The 11,607-nt window shown below is 54.0% G+C and overlaps 1 protein-coding gene across 2 annotated transcripts in view; it reads left to right on the top strand.

The window, feature by feature from the left end:
- The first annotated feature begins 918 nt into the window (after positions 1 to 918).
- Positions 919 to 11,607, top strand: part of SLC5A10 (solute carrier family 5 member 10) — a 60,771-nt gene continuing 50,082 nt past the window's right edge. Inside the window, exons 1-5 of one of the 2 annotated variants that reach the window (XM_074320882.2) lie at positions 919 to 1,080; positions 6,071 to 6,142; positions 6,389 to 6,493; positions 6,875 to 6,934; positions 7,628 to 7,732. In XM_074320882.2, coding sequence (XP_074176983.1) covers positions 967 to 1,080; positions 6,071 to 6,142; positions 6,389 to 6,493; positions 6,875 to 6,934; positions 7,628 to 7,732 — 456 coding nt within the window. In that variant the 5' untranslated portion in view covers positions 919 to 966. The remainder of the gene's footprint in view (positions 1,081 to 6,070; positions 6,143 to 6,388; positions 6,494 to 6,874; positions 6,935 to 7,627; positions 7,733 to 11,607) is intronic. The other variant, XM_019753759.3, reaches the window with a different exon arrangement.

Below are 11,607 nucleotides of genomic sequence, written 5' to 3'. Positions count from 1 at the left end.
CTGGAAGGGCTAAGTGTCCCGGTTAAACTCCAAATGCACTGCAAAGCCACAGACCATGTCACCGAGACACCCGCCCAGCTGTGCACACCGATTTAATTAGTGAGCGGGTATCAGGGCATCCGATGGAACCAGATCCATCACTGCCACCAGTGGGGAGGGTCCAGGGCGATCTGAGCTAAATCCCAGCTTTGCCCTCAAGAATGGCTGTGAAATGACAGGTGGCTCAGCCTCCATTCCTGACTGGGATGTGACGTCACCAGCCTGAGTGGCTTGCTGAGCACAAAATGGGGCAGTGCAGCAAGGCGAAGGCAGGCACTGGCTAGGTGCTGGGTCCTCCCTGGTCCTGGGGAGAGCATGGGGGTCTGAACAGAGGGTCAAGGTGAGGGGCTTGGGCCTGTTTCACTGGTCTGGAGACAGAGGAGACTTGGCGACAGCTCTTTATTGCCCACATGGAGACCTGGGACAGAACTGTCATGGCTGGAAGTGAACCACGTAATGAGAGAGTCACCATCCCAGGTCCTTCTCGGTCCAAACGCGGCCCAGTGGCTGCAGAAGGATGCAGCTGCTCATGAAGGCGGTGTACCCAGGGGGGAGGCATCTTCCCTAACCCCACGCTTCTTGTAGGAATTAAATATAGGTCGAGTCACCATTAGGTGACTAAACCCTTTCTGGGAATTCCTGGTTGTCTTTGGATCCATTAAACTCCCTTTCGTTTTTCCAAACCTCCTCTGAGTTTAAGGAGGCACCCCCCCTCCTCCCTCTTTCTCAGCTCTCCCCAAGGGGGCGGGTGGGGAGCAGAGGAGATGGAGACGCGCTTGGAAGCAGTTTCCTGCACGTGGCCACACCGTGGGCCAGGGATGCCTCTGTCCCGCTCTGTTTAATGATCAATTTTTCCCTGGCAGGAAGTCCGACACAGCCCGGTTTGGGCCCCATTCTCTGTGACACAGAGCAGGCACCTGCTGCAGGATGGCGGGGGACAACTCCACGAGTGACACGCACGCCCTTGGGCCGCAGCTGAGTGTGGCTGACATTGTCATCATCACAGTGTACTTTGCCCTGAACCTGGTCGTGGGCGTATGGGTGAGAGAACTGCGCCAGGGGACGGGAACCAGGGGGCATTCCCTGCTGCGTCTGTAGTGTCTCTGGGGGCGGCTGGGGCCCGCTGGGGCCCTGCTCCCAGCCCCGGGGTAGATTTGTCCGAGACCTTGACTCACCTCCCTTCTCTCTGTGGACAACGGTTTCTCAGCCCTTAAAGTGAGGAAGAAGAAGGTCTCTCTGAGGGGTAGGCAGTACAGGAAGCTCACTGGGCGTTCATACGGCTGGGGGCCCAGGCACAGCCTGTCGTCTTCCTGGCCTCCGTCTCTTGGGTGTCAGATGGACTCCCATGGAGGACATCTGCCTGAACGACAGAATCACAGAGGTTCCCGGCAATACCCCAGACTTGCTGGATCAGAATCCAGAGGGAGGGAGGGGCATGCAGGGCCTGGGTATCTTGATTTTTAAGAATCTCCCCAGGGTACCTGTCTCTGCCACTTAGTCCCATTCATAAGCCAGTTCCTCTTGGTCTTGATAAGAAAGAGCCACGATTTGAGCCCATCACAGAACCCAGTGGAGTGGGGGCCTGCTATGCAGACACTGCACACGTCACCTGTCCTCCCATAGCCCTGAGCACAGACGAACCTCGGTGCAGGTGAACTGTGGGCTCAGAGTACTGGGCTTGTTCGGTGAGCCCCAGGTCCCCACAGAGAGGGCAGGTGCTGTTGTCTATCCATGCTGCTGACCTCGGAGGCTTCCTGAAGATGAAGTGCATACAGCAGGCCGGCCAGCTTTGGGTCTACAGAGGTCAGGCTACCCTCCATGTACCAAGGGTCCCCAGGCCAGAGTCCTGGAGCCCTGACATGTTGTGGTCTTCATCTCCTAGGGAGAATGAAAATCCGTTCCTATCTTCCTGGGCCCCCAGTCTGATTCTGAGGGTTGAGGACGGGTCCCCTGCTCTGGCATCCTAGGAAGTTGCTTGACTTTCTGGGCCTCAGGGTCTTGATGTGTAAGATGGACACACCATGTATGTCCCTAATGCCACGCCCCTGAGATGGGGAGGTCTTCCCCCTGAGGGGCCCACCTGGGGCTAGACCCTGCTGCTGGTTCAATAGTAGGACTGGAAGTGGTGGTGGTGGAGGTTGTGGTGGTAAGAGCAGCAACGACAGCAGCAGTAATTCGAATTTATTCTTTTGTGGTCAAATAGTAAATCATAGTGGTGGCCATTGGGAAAGCTGGGTGGTAGTCCTGACTGGCTGTGTACTTGGAGCCCATTACTTAACCTCTCTGGGCCTCAGTTTGCTCAAACACACAACATGAATGTCTGTACAGCCCACCTCCCAGGGCTGTTCCAAGGACCTCAAGGGGCAAGTGGATGTGAGAACCTGGTGCCAACCATAGTGGGCAGTATTCCTGGGAGAGCTGGTGGCTGGGGATTCAGAGGAGGGGTGTTCACACGGCACAGAACTGGCACCAGGGGCTTTCTGGATGAGATGAGGTGAGAGCCAGGCTGGGAGGTCAATAAGATCTCGTGCAGGAAGAGGACGGGAGAGGCTTTCCCGGCCAGCACCAGTGGGGGATTTAGCTGGAAGTGCACACCTAAGAAAGGTGTTTTGAGCATCTGAGGCCAGGCCCTCTGCTTCCCAGGGACTCACCTCTCTTAGCTCAGCCTGGCTGGTGACCAGGCAGTGGGGTTGTGGGAGTTCTGACCTGTCCCTCCAAGAATGAAGCTGGGTGCAGCCAACAGAGAGCTGTGAGCACATGCAGAAAAGAACAGGGCCAGGTGAGGAGGGTGCAGGAGCCAGATCCCACAGGGATCAGATGCAGTGCTCATGGCCCAGAGGCAGAGAGAGCAAGCTCTGCAAAGCTGTTCTGATGGTGAAGTTAGGAGAGCCAGGGGAAGGCCTTCAAGGAGGTGTTAAACCTTTACATCCATCAGGGTATCTGTTAACAAGTGACAGAAAACCTATTTCAGATGTGATCAAACACTGAAGGAAATGTAATGGCATCCATACTGGAAAGTCCAGCAATAGGGAAGGCTTCAGGTACAGTGTGATCCAGGGGTTCGCAGTATCATCAAGGCTATGGCTGCACTTCCCTGTGGTTCTCTCAGCCTCCTTCCATGTGTGGCTTTGTCCTGAGCCCAGTTTCCCTCATGGAGGCAAGATGCCCAGCCTAATGGTTGAGCCTAGATTTAAATCCTGACTCTACCACTTACTTCCTGGTTGTCCTTTCACCTCTGAAAGCCTTGGTTTCCTTGTTGGTAATGTGGCAATGATCACGGTACCTACTGCATGGGGCTGTTTTGAGGACTAAACACCTCACACAGATAAAGCACTTGGAACCAACTCTGCTACAGAGGGGCTCTCAGTGGATATTAACATGGTTGCCGTCCAACTCCCAGGAGGCCAGGAGCAATCCCAGTTACACTCTGGCTACAACCTCTTAAGTCAGGGACTGTTCCTGAACCATGTGTGACAGCTAAGGAATGTGATAAGCTCAGGGCCCCTGAAGCTAGAGATTGGGTTAGGACCACTTGAGCCAATTGCTGGAAAAGACGGGCTCCTTTAGGAAGGAAAAGGGAAAGAAGAAGGCAATTTGCAACACCCACTATATCCTTGAAAGATGAGAAGGCACGTTAGGAAAAAGCATGGGTTAAGGCCAGAGCTGCTCTGGAGTTGTACAGTGCACAGACTACACAGCTGGATGCGGCCATGTTTGCTAAGGCTGTCAGAGCCCCCAGACTGCACTGTGTCAGTGTCGCTACTCACAGGGACAGAGAGGAAGTGTGGGAGTTGAGACTGGAGGGAGGCAGGGAGAAACCACACACAAGCTATGAATGGCAGGTCCAGACAATTTGGCTTAATCATCTTGAATACGGTATGTGGGGCAATTAAAGTCAGGAAGAAAGAGGCTTATCTGGTGATTGATATTTTGTCATCCAGCCTTATGTTACAATACGTACGTTGTGAAAAAAGGAATGCAAAATATACTGGGGGTGCCAAAAAAATGTAGACACGTGGACACTTTGATCAACGTTGCTCAAGCAGTGGTTCGCCATAATCAGAAGTGTCTGGACGCTGATGGTAACCACTTTGAGCACCTCTTGTAATTGCAGAAGTCAAACGTGATTTGTTTTCATCTTTTGTTATTGGTATATATTGAGTATTACAATTTTAATAGTTTTTTTCCTTTCTTAAAATGTGTATACTTTTTTTTTTGTCACCCTCTGTATATACCGTGTTTCCCTGAAAATAAGACCTAGCCGGACCATCAGCTCCAATGCATCTTTTGGAGCAAAAATATAAGACCCAGTCTTACTTTAATATAACATAAGACGAGGTCTTATTTTAATATAAGACCGGATCTTTATAATAATATAATAATAAAATATAATATAGAAATATAAATATAATACCGGGTCTTATATTAATTTTGCTCCAAAAGACACATTAGAGCTGATGGTCCGGCTGGGTCTTATTTTCGGGGAAACACAGTATCTAAATTCACCACTTGTGTCCCTCTTTTCAAATATTTTCTGTTTTCAGTTTCACATCTTTTCAGTTTCTCTTGTTCAGATGGCACTAAATGAAAAAGGCACCTAATCACTGACCCTCATTGAACACTTACCAGGTCCCGGGCGCCGTTTCAGCATGGTACGTGTATTGACTCATTAAACCTCATAAAAACCCTACGAGAAAAGGAGTCCTATTAGGCCCACATTACAGAAGAGGAAACTGAGGCACAGAGGTTAAGTCACTCGCCCACGGTCACATGGCCAGGATTTGCTCCCTGGCATTCCGATTTTAGATTTTTTATTCCATACACATGGAGCACAAAATTCTATATTCCCTCCAAAACAAAAGCATACAGGAATACTTGAGCGATAATTTATTGAAATGTGTTAGAAATATAAATATTAGAAGTAAAAGATCAAGGCCAAAGGGCTCTCAGATTCCTTGGCTCAAAGTCTTCGTTAAGAGACAAAACAGGAAAGCCCAGCTCAGCTGCTCACTGCAGAATGATCTCAGGGAGGCCAAAACCTAGACCTGACCTTCAGGGCGCAGTACCTGCCCTGAGGCTGTTTGACGAGCCAGGGATAAGAAGCACGGAAGAGCCTGATTCAGCCAGACACATAGCACCCCAGTCAACAGTGGCCAGCTGTGCTCAGGGTCACCGGCTCCCTGCTGTATCTGTTCTTGCCTCCCCCAGGCTGAGAGCGCCCTGAGGGGGAGCCTCCCAGGAGGGGTGGGTGATGGTCTGGAGTAGGCTAGAAATGAGTGAAGGCCGGGAGAAGCTGACCGCTGGACCCAGGAGCAAGGGGGGCAGGCTGGATGGGGAGCTGGCTGCCTGTTTTTTTGTTTTTGTTTTTTAAAATTTAATTGAGTAATATTCGCACAACGTAAAACTCACCATTTTAAATTAACCATTTAGAAATAAAAATATACAATTCAGTGGCATTTAGTACATTCACAATGTTGTGCAGCCATTATCTCTATCTAGTTCCAAAACATTTTTGTCTCCTCAAGAGGAAACCCCACAGCTATTAGCAGTCACTCCCCATCACCCCCTCTCTCCACCCCTGGCAACCACTAATCTGTTTTATGTCTTTATGGATTTACCTATTCTGGACATTTGTATAAACGGAAACACACCACATGTGGCCTTTTGTGTCTGACTTCTTTTACTTAGAATGTTTGCAAAGGTCTTCATTCCTTTTTATGGTTGGATACTATTCCATTGTGCAGAGAGACCACATTTTGTTACCCATTCGTCACCTGGTGGACATTTGGCTTGTCTCCACCTTTTGGCAGTTGTGAATACTGCTGCTGTGGACATTCGTGTATGAGTTTTGTCTGAACACATCAGTTCTCAGTTCTCTTAGGGAGGAACCTAGGAGTGGAATTTCTCGGCCCTAGGGTAATTATATGGTCAATTCTTTGAGAAACGGCCAGACTATTTTCGCAGCAGTGGCACCGTTTAACATTCCCCCCAGTGATGCATGAGGGTTCCAATTTCTGCCTCTGTTCCGTAGTCCTCCTGTCGAGCCAGCAGGAACACAGTGCGCGGCTACTTCCTGGCAGGCCGGGACATGACGTGGTGGCCGGTGAGTGTACCTGGACACCTCCGCCCCTCCTTCCAGGGGGACCACATCTGACCTCTAGTCAGCCAGCATCTGCATCCCGAAGGTCACCGCCCAGCCCAGCTCAAGCAGGTGGTGATGGGGCAGGCTGAGGTGGCAGGAGGTCCCCAAGCTGGGTGTGTAGGGGTGAGGTGGCTGGGTATTGTGGAACGGCGGGGATTTGGAGTCTGGGGGGCCTGCAGCTGATTCCTTTCGCTCTCTGCCTTCCAGATCGGAGCCTCCCTCTTTGCCAGTAGCGAGGGCTCAGGCCTCTTCATTGGACTGGCGGGCTCGGGCGCGGCTGGCGGCCTGGCTGTGGCGGGCTTCGAATGGCATGTGAGCTCCTAGAGAGTGGGTGCAGGCTGTGGGAGGGACGGCACAGCCACCTTGAAAGGCACTGGATGGGGGCTACATTGGAGTCCACCCCTCCATGGCCAGAGGGGCACCTCCCAGCAACTTGGGCCAGCCAATGTCCAGATGGTGGTATTCCTGTGGAAGTCTGGTCCTCAGAACACCGAAGTGCTGGACAGACCAGCAGGAAAAGAGCTGTGAGCCTGGGCCCAGGCCTCCTATTTACAGAGGTGCAAGGAGGGGAAGGGGCTGCTCCAGGTTCTCGTGGCAAGTCAAGCCCCCAGACCGCTGGTGCCAGCTTCATCTCTATAGCAGGGCGTGTGGGTGCTGTGCCCACTGTGCTCAGCCAGCCTCTGTCTTCCTCAGGCTACATACGTGCTGCTGGCCCTGGCGTGGGTGTTTGTGCCCATCTATGTCTCCTCGGAGGTGAGTCTGCTCCTGGGGACTCAGGGCAGCCTCACCCGGGTCTGGGCCGTGGTCTGAGTTGGTGGAGGTGATGGGGACCCGCTGGCTTCACTCACAAGTTGGGGAACTCTGAGAGCTGGATTTGTTACTAGTTCAATTAACATTCCTATCAACCCACAAAGGCAGGTCCGCTGGGACATCAGCCCAGGTACCTTCTCTGCTGGTTGCCACTGTCCTTGCATGCTCCATCTACCTAGGCACACAGGCTGCACGCCTGGGTGGCATACCTGGGCTGCACATGTTGGTGGCACACCTGAGCAACACTTGACTCTTCCCACTCCTTTGGTCCCAGCCGAGCTGTCACTAGTGCAGTGGATCCACTTCCTGGATCTCTCCATCTGTCCCCTGCTCTGGCCCTCACAGCGACCTTCCACATCCAGCCTCAACATGGCTCACCTGGATTTGCCACAACAGCTTCCAAACTTGTTCCTCTGTCCCCAGCCACAGCCCCTCCAATCCATTCCTCATATCAGCCCTGAAGAGCCAATGTAAGCTGCCACTCCCCTGCCTAAAACCTTCAGGATATGGTCAGAACCCTTAACCTGAAATTCACGGTCCAGTGTGGGGCTGGGCCTTGCCTGTGAGGAGCTCCGTGCCCTGCATGCACGGTGTAGTCTTGGAGGGTGCTTAGCCCCTGCCCCGTGTCTGCCTCAGATCGTCACCATGCCTGAATACATCCAGAAGCGCTTTGGAGGCCAGCGGATACGCATGTACCTGTCTGTCCTGTCCCTGCTGCTGTCTGTCTTCACCAAGATATCGGTAAGCTCCCCACCCCCACCTTCCGGCCAGCATTGCCTGGAAACGTCCTGCTCTGGGAGGCCCCTGAAACAGACTTGATATTCTCTCATCCATCTCTGCTGTGGAAACTGAGGCCCAGAGAGGGACAATGTCTTGCTCAGGGTCACACAGTGAGTTTGTGAGAGCTGGTCCGGGGGGCCCCCAGAATGTAAGTTCAGCACTTGCATAGTTGGGGGCAGATCATAAGTCCTGTGACTGCTGTTTCACCTCAGGTGCTAGATATGGGAGCATCAGGGGGTTTCTCTGTATCAGGGGTTGGTGGTGGGGGTCCCAGGTCCATCTCCCATCTTCCCTCGGCCCCGCTCCGAGGTGAGCCAGGACTGCCCACTAGGCGGTGTTGAGAGCCTGCAGTCTGGGCGGTCCAGAGGCTGCATGGAGCCCACCTCCTGCCTCTCACCAGTGACTGGTCACTGCAGGATAAACTGGAGACAACAGGAGAGCAGCACTGTCTTGGCATTGGGGCTCCCCTGCAGTGGGCATCTCCAGGCCTGTACCCCTTGGGGCTGAACCTGTTCCCGCTGGAAGGTTAAGAGCAGAAAGCACACCAGAATGTCAGCCAGGACTCGCTGATGGCTTGTCTTGCCCAAGCCCCTGATTTTAGAGATAGGGAAACCGAGGCCCAGGGAAGGGACTTCTCCCAAGGAAACTGGTGCCAAGCTTACCGGTGACTTCATGGCAATGCCAGGCCTTCTGGTTCTTACTCCCAAGCCTGTGGGCACTGAGCTTTCGGCCCCTGGGGCCATCCAGCCTCCTGCTCCAGCTTCTGACAGGGCTCTGGATGCAGGGGAACCTGGGCCTGAGTCCTGGGCTGGCTGGCTTCTGGCTGAGTGACCCTGGACTGGACCCTGAGCCTCGTTACTGAGTGTGGAGGACGAGTGCTGTGCCTGCCTTTCATGGCTTCTGTGGCGGGTGAGGAGGGCTGGTATACCTTGTCGGGCGGGACGTGCTCAGCGAGGCCCGGCTTTCTCCTCACGTCAGCTCCGGGACTAGGAAAACCCAGAGATGCCATCAATTCCACGGAGGGCGTGGAGGCTTAGAGGCAGGGCTCTCTGGAAACGAGGCCCTGGGAGAGTGACTGCTCCGCAGTGGCCTGGCGTCCACCCCAAGCCCTCACTGAGCCCCGACTGGGGGTCTGACCCGGCATCTGACCTGCCCCTCTCCCCACCTTGGGCGTGGGAACAGTGGCTGGCGGCTCCTCTGCAGACCCTGGGAGCTTTGACTGGGCCTCCACATGTGCTGTGCGCCCACAGGACGACTCCAGGGGGCCCCAGAGCATCTTGTTCCTCTGAGCAGGTTTCTGGGGGGACTTAGCAAGGAAGCATCACACCACCTTCCATTCTAGATGCTCTCAGAGTATCATCAGAGGTTTTCTTTCTTGGGGTTTCCCCTCAGAGACCACAGGGACCTGGCTGCGTGCTGCTCTTGAGTCCAGTTCAGAATTCCCCACTCGTGCTCTTCCTCCCTCGCGTACACTTCCTAGCCCCCCTGTACCAGCCACCCCCTGACACCACAGACACAGAAGTAAATAAGACTCGGTCTCTGCCCTCCAGGGGGTGGCACTACACAGGGAGGACACGTGTGGACCTCAGAAGCGGAGGTGGCATTTAAGGTTGGGCTTTAATGGAGAAGGGGACACAGACATGGGAGTGGGGAACAAATGCCAAGGAGAGAGGTGGGGCAGTGCAGGATGTGTGGGGGGGTGGTCGGCTCAGGAGGCCTAGACTGCAGGCGTCTCTAAGTCAGACACTTTTGGGCACCAGATAGGAAGCTGTGAGGAGGAGCTGGGAGCGAGGTGAGAGGGAGCGGGGAGGCCTGAGGCAAACCGGGGACTGTGCCCTGGCATTCATGCAGAACAGACCTGTGTGCCACGCTGGTTCTCACTCGGGCTGCAGTGAGGGACGAGGCTACCCAATGGCACTGGGGCTGTAAGCAGGGCAGTGACACCGGCAGGTTTCTCTTAGTGCCTCAGGCACTTCCCAGAGAATGGACTGGGAGGGAGAGAGGGGAGGGGAAGGAAGGCCCCCCTGGGGTCTGGTGAGGCCAAGCCTGGGCCTGGGGGTTCTCGTATCCCCAGGTTTGCTGTGTTGATACTCTGTGGTAGGGTTTATGTCTCACACTCAGAGCAAGCTAAAGTGGGTGGCTTGGCTGGCCCTTCCAGAATGGTGGAGGGTGACGCGGGAGGGCCTTTGGAGACTACCGTGTCCTGCAACCCCAGTTTGTACATGAGACTATTGAGACCTAGAGAGCGGGCATCACTTGCTCAAAGTCACGATGAATCAGGCAGAAATCAGTTAGAACCTGGGCCTCTGCCTCCCAGGTCAGGGGCCCGACCCTTGCCCTGCTGTGCTGAAGCAGCTGGGATGTGACAATTCCACCTCCCTTGTGTGGTGGGGGCGACTCCGTTTACCCACCTATAAAATGGGGAGCAACCCACCAATGTCAGGGCTGGGGCTTCCACACCAATGCTGGGCTGCCTGGATGAAGAGAGAGAGAGAGAGAGAGTACTAATTGCTGGGCTGGGTTTGGGAGGGACTAGGGCGTCCTGGCAGATGACCCCGGGCTGAAGCTGTTTGCAGTGCATATACCCAGCCAGCCCCACAGGCCCTGACCTCACTGGGCTGAGCCCCAGGAATACCTCATGTGTCTGCACTTCCAAGACCCAGCCCAGCTGCAGCCTGTCTGGACACAGACCACAGGGCCCACCTGCTGCCATCCCTCAGGTGGGGACACTGGTCCGCAGAGAGAACATGTGTTGGCAGGGTACAGACATCACCACACTGACCCTCACATGGGGTGGGAGGAAACCAAGGTCCAGCTCCGTCATTGTGTGGCTCTGGGCTAGTCCAACCTCTGGAAAACAGAGAGACCTGGCATGACAATCCAGGCCACTCGGAGTAAAGGCCAGTTGTGGTGCACTTGCTGTGGCCTCTGCCTGGAACCTTCTTCCCTTGGACATCCACACACTTCACTCCCTGACCTCTCTCAGGTCCTTCAAATCTCACCTGTTCAACGGGGCTGGCCCCCGCGCCAGCAGGCCCAGGCCCCTTACCTGCTCCCTCTTTCTCATACAGGTGCTATCTCGCAGGAAGCTAATAGTTACTTAGAGTGTCTATTGTCTGTCTCCCCCATTTTGTCTCTTGTTCACTGAGGTATCTCCAGTCCTATCTCATGGGACTGAACGAGATAATATATACCAGCTAATTTTTCGTAAAGGGCCAGATAGTAAATATCTGTACGTTTGCAGGGCACGTGCAAACTACAGTTCACCCTTGAACAACATGGGTTTGAACTGCACAGCTCCACTTATATGTGGATGTTTTTCAACATATATACAGCCGGCCTCTGTATCCCTGGGTGTTGCATCCACAGTTGGAGGTCCAGGGATGTAGAGGCCGACTGTACACATTGTTCTTGTGCCATTTTATACAGGGGACTTGAGCGTCAGTGGATTTTGGTGTCCACAGGGGTCCTGAAATGAGTCCCCTGCAGATACAGAGGGACTGTAGTTAAATCTTTGGGGAATCAGAAGTTACACTTGGATCGCTGACTGTGGGGGGTCAGAACCCTTAACCCCCATGTTGTTCAAGGGTCAGCTTTATTCAAGTTTGCCGCTGGAGTGTGGAAGAATATAGCAGTGCACGTTACTGGATTTGGTCTGGGGGTCTAGTGTGCCAGGGCCTGATATATAATGTGCCTGTGTACTGAGCGCGTGCAGTGTGCCAGGCCCTGATATACAACGTGCCTGTGTACTGAGCGCGTGCAGTGTGCCAGGCCCTGATATATAACGTGGCTGTGTACGGAGCGCGTGTAGTGTGCCAGGGCCTGAGAGAACGCAG

This window comes from Rhinolophus sinicus, chromosome 12, assembly GCF_057876585.1.
Source record: "Rhinolophus sinicus isolate RSI-liver-muscle chromosome 12, RSI-T2T, whole genome shotgun sequence".
NCBI classification, from domain to species: Eukaryota; Metazoa; Chordata; class Mammalia; order Chiroptera; family Rhinolophidae; genus Rhinolophus; species Rhinolophus sinicus.
Note: the sequence above shows the minus strand (reverse complement) of the source record. Positions and strands in the feature narration are given on the sequence as shown.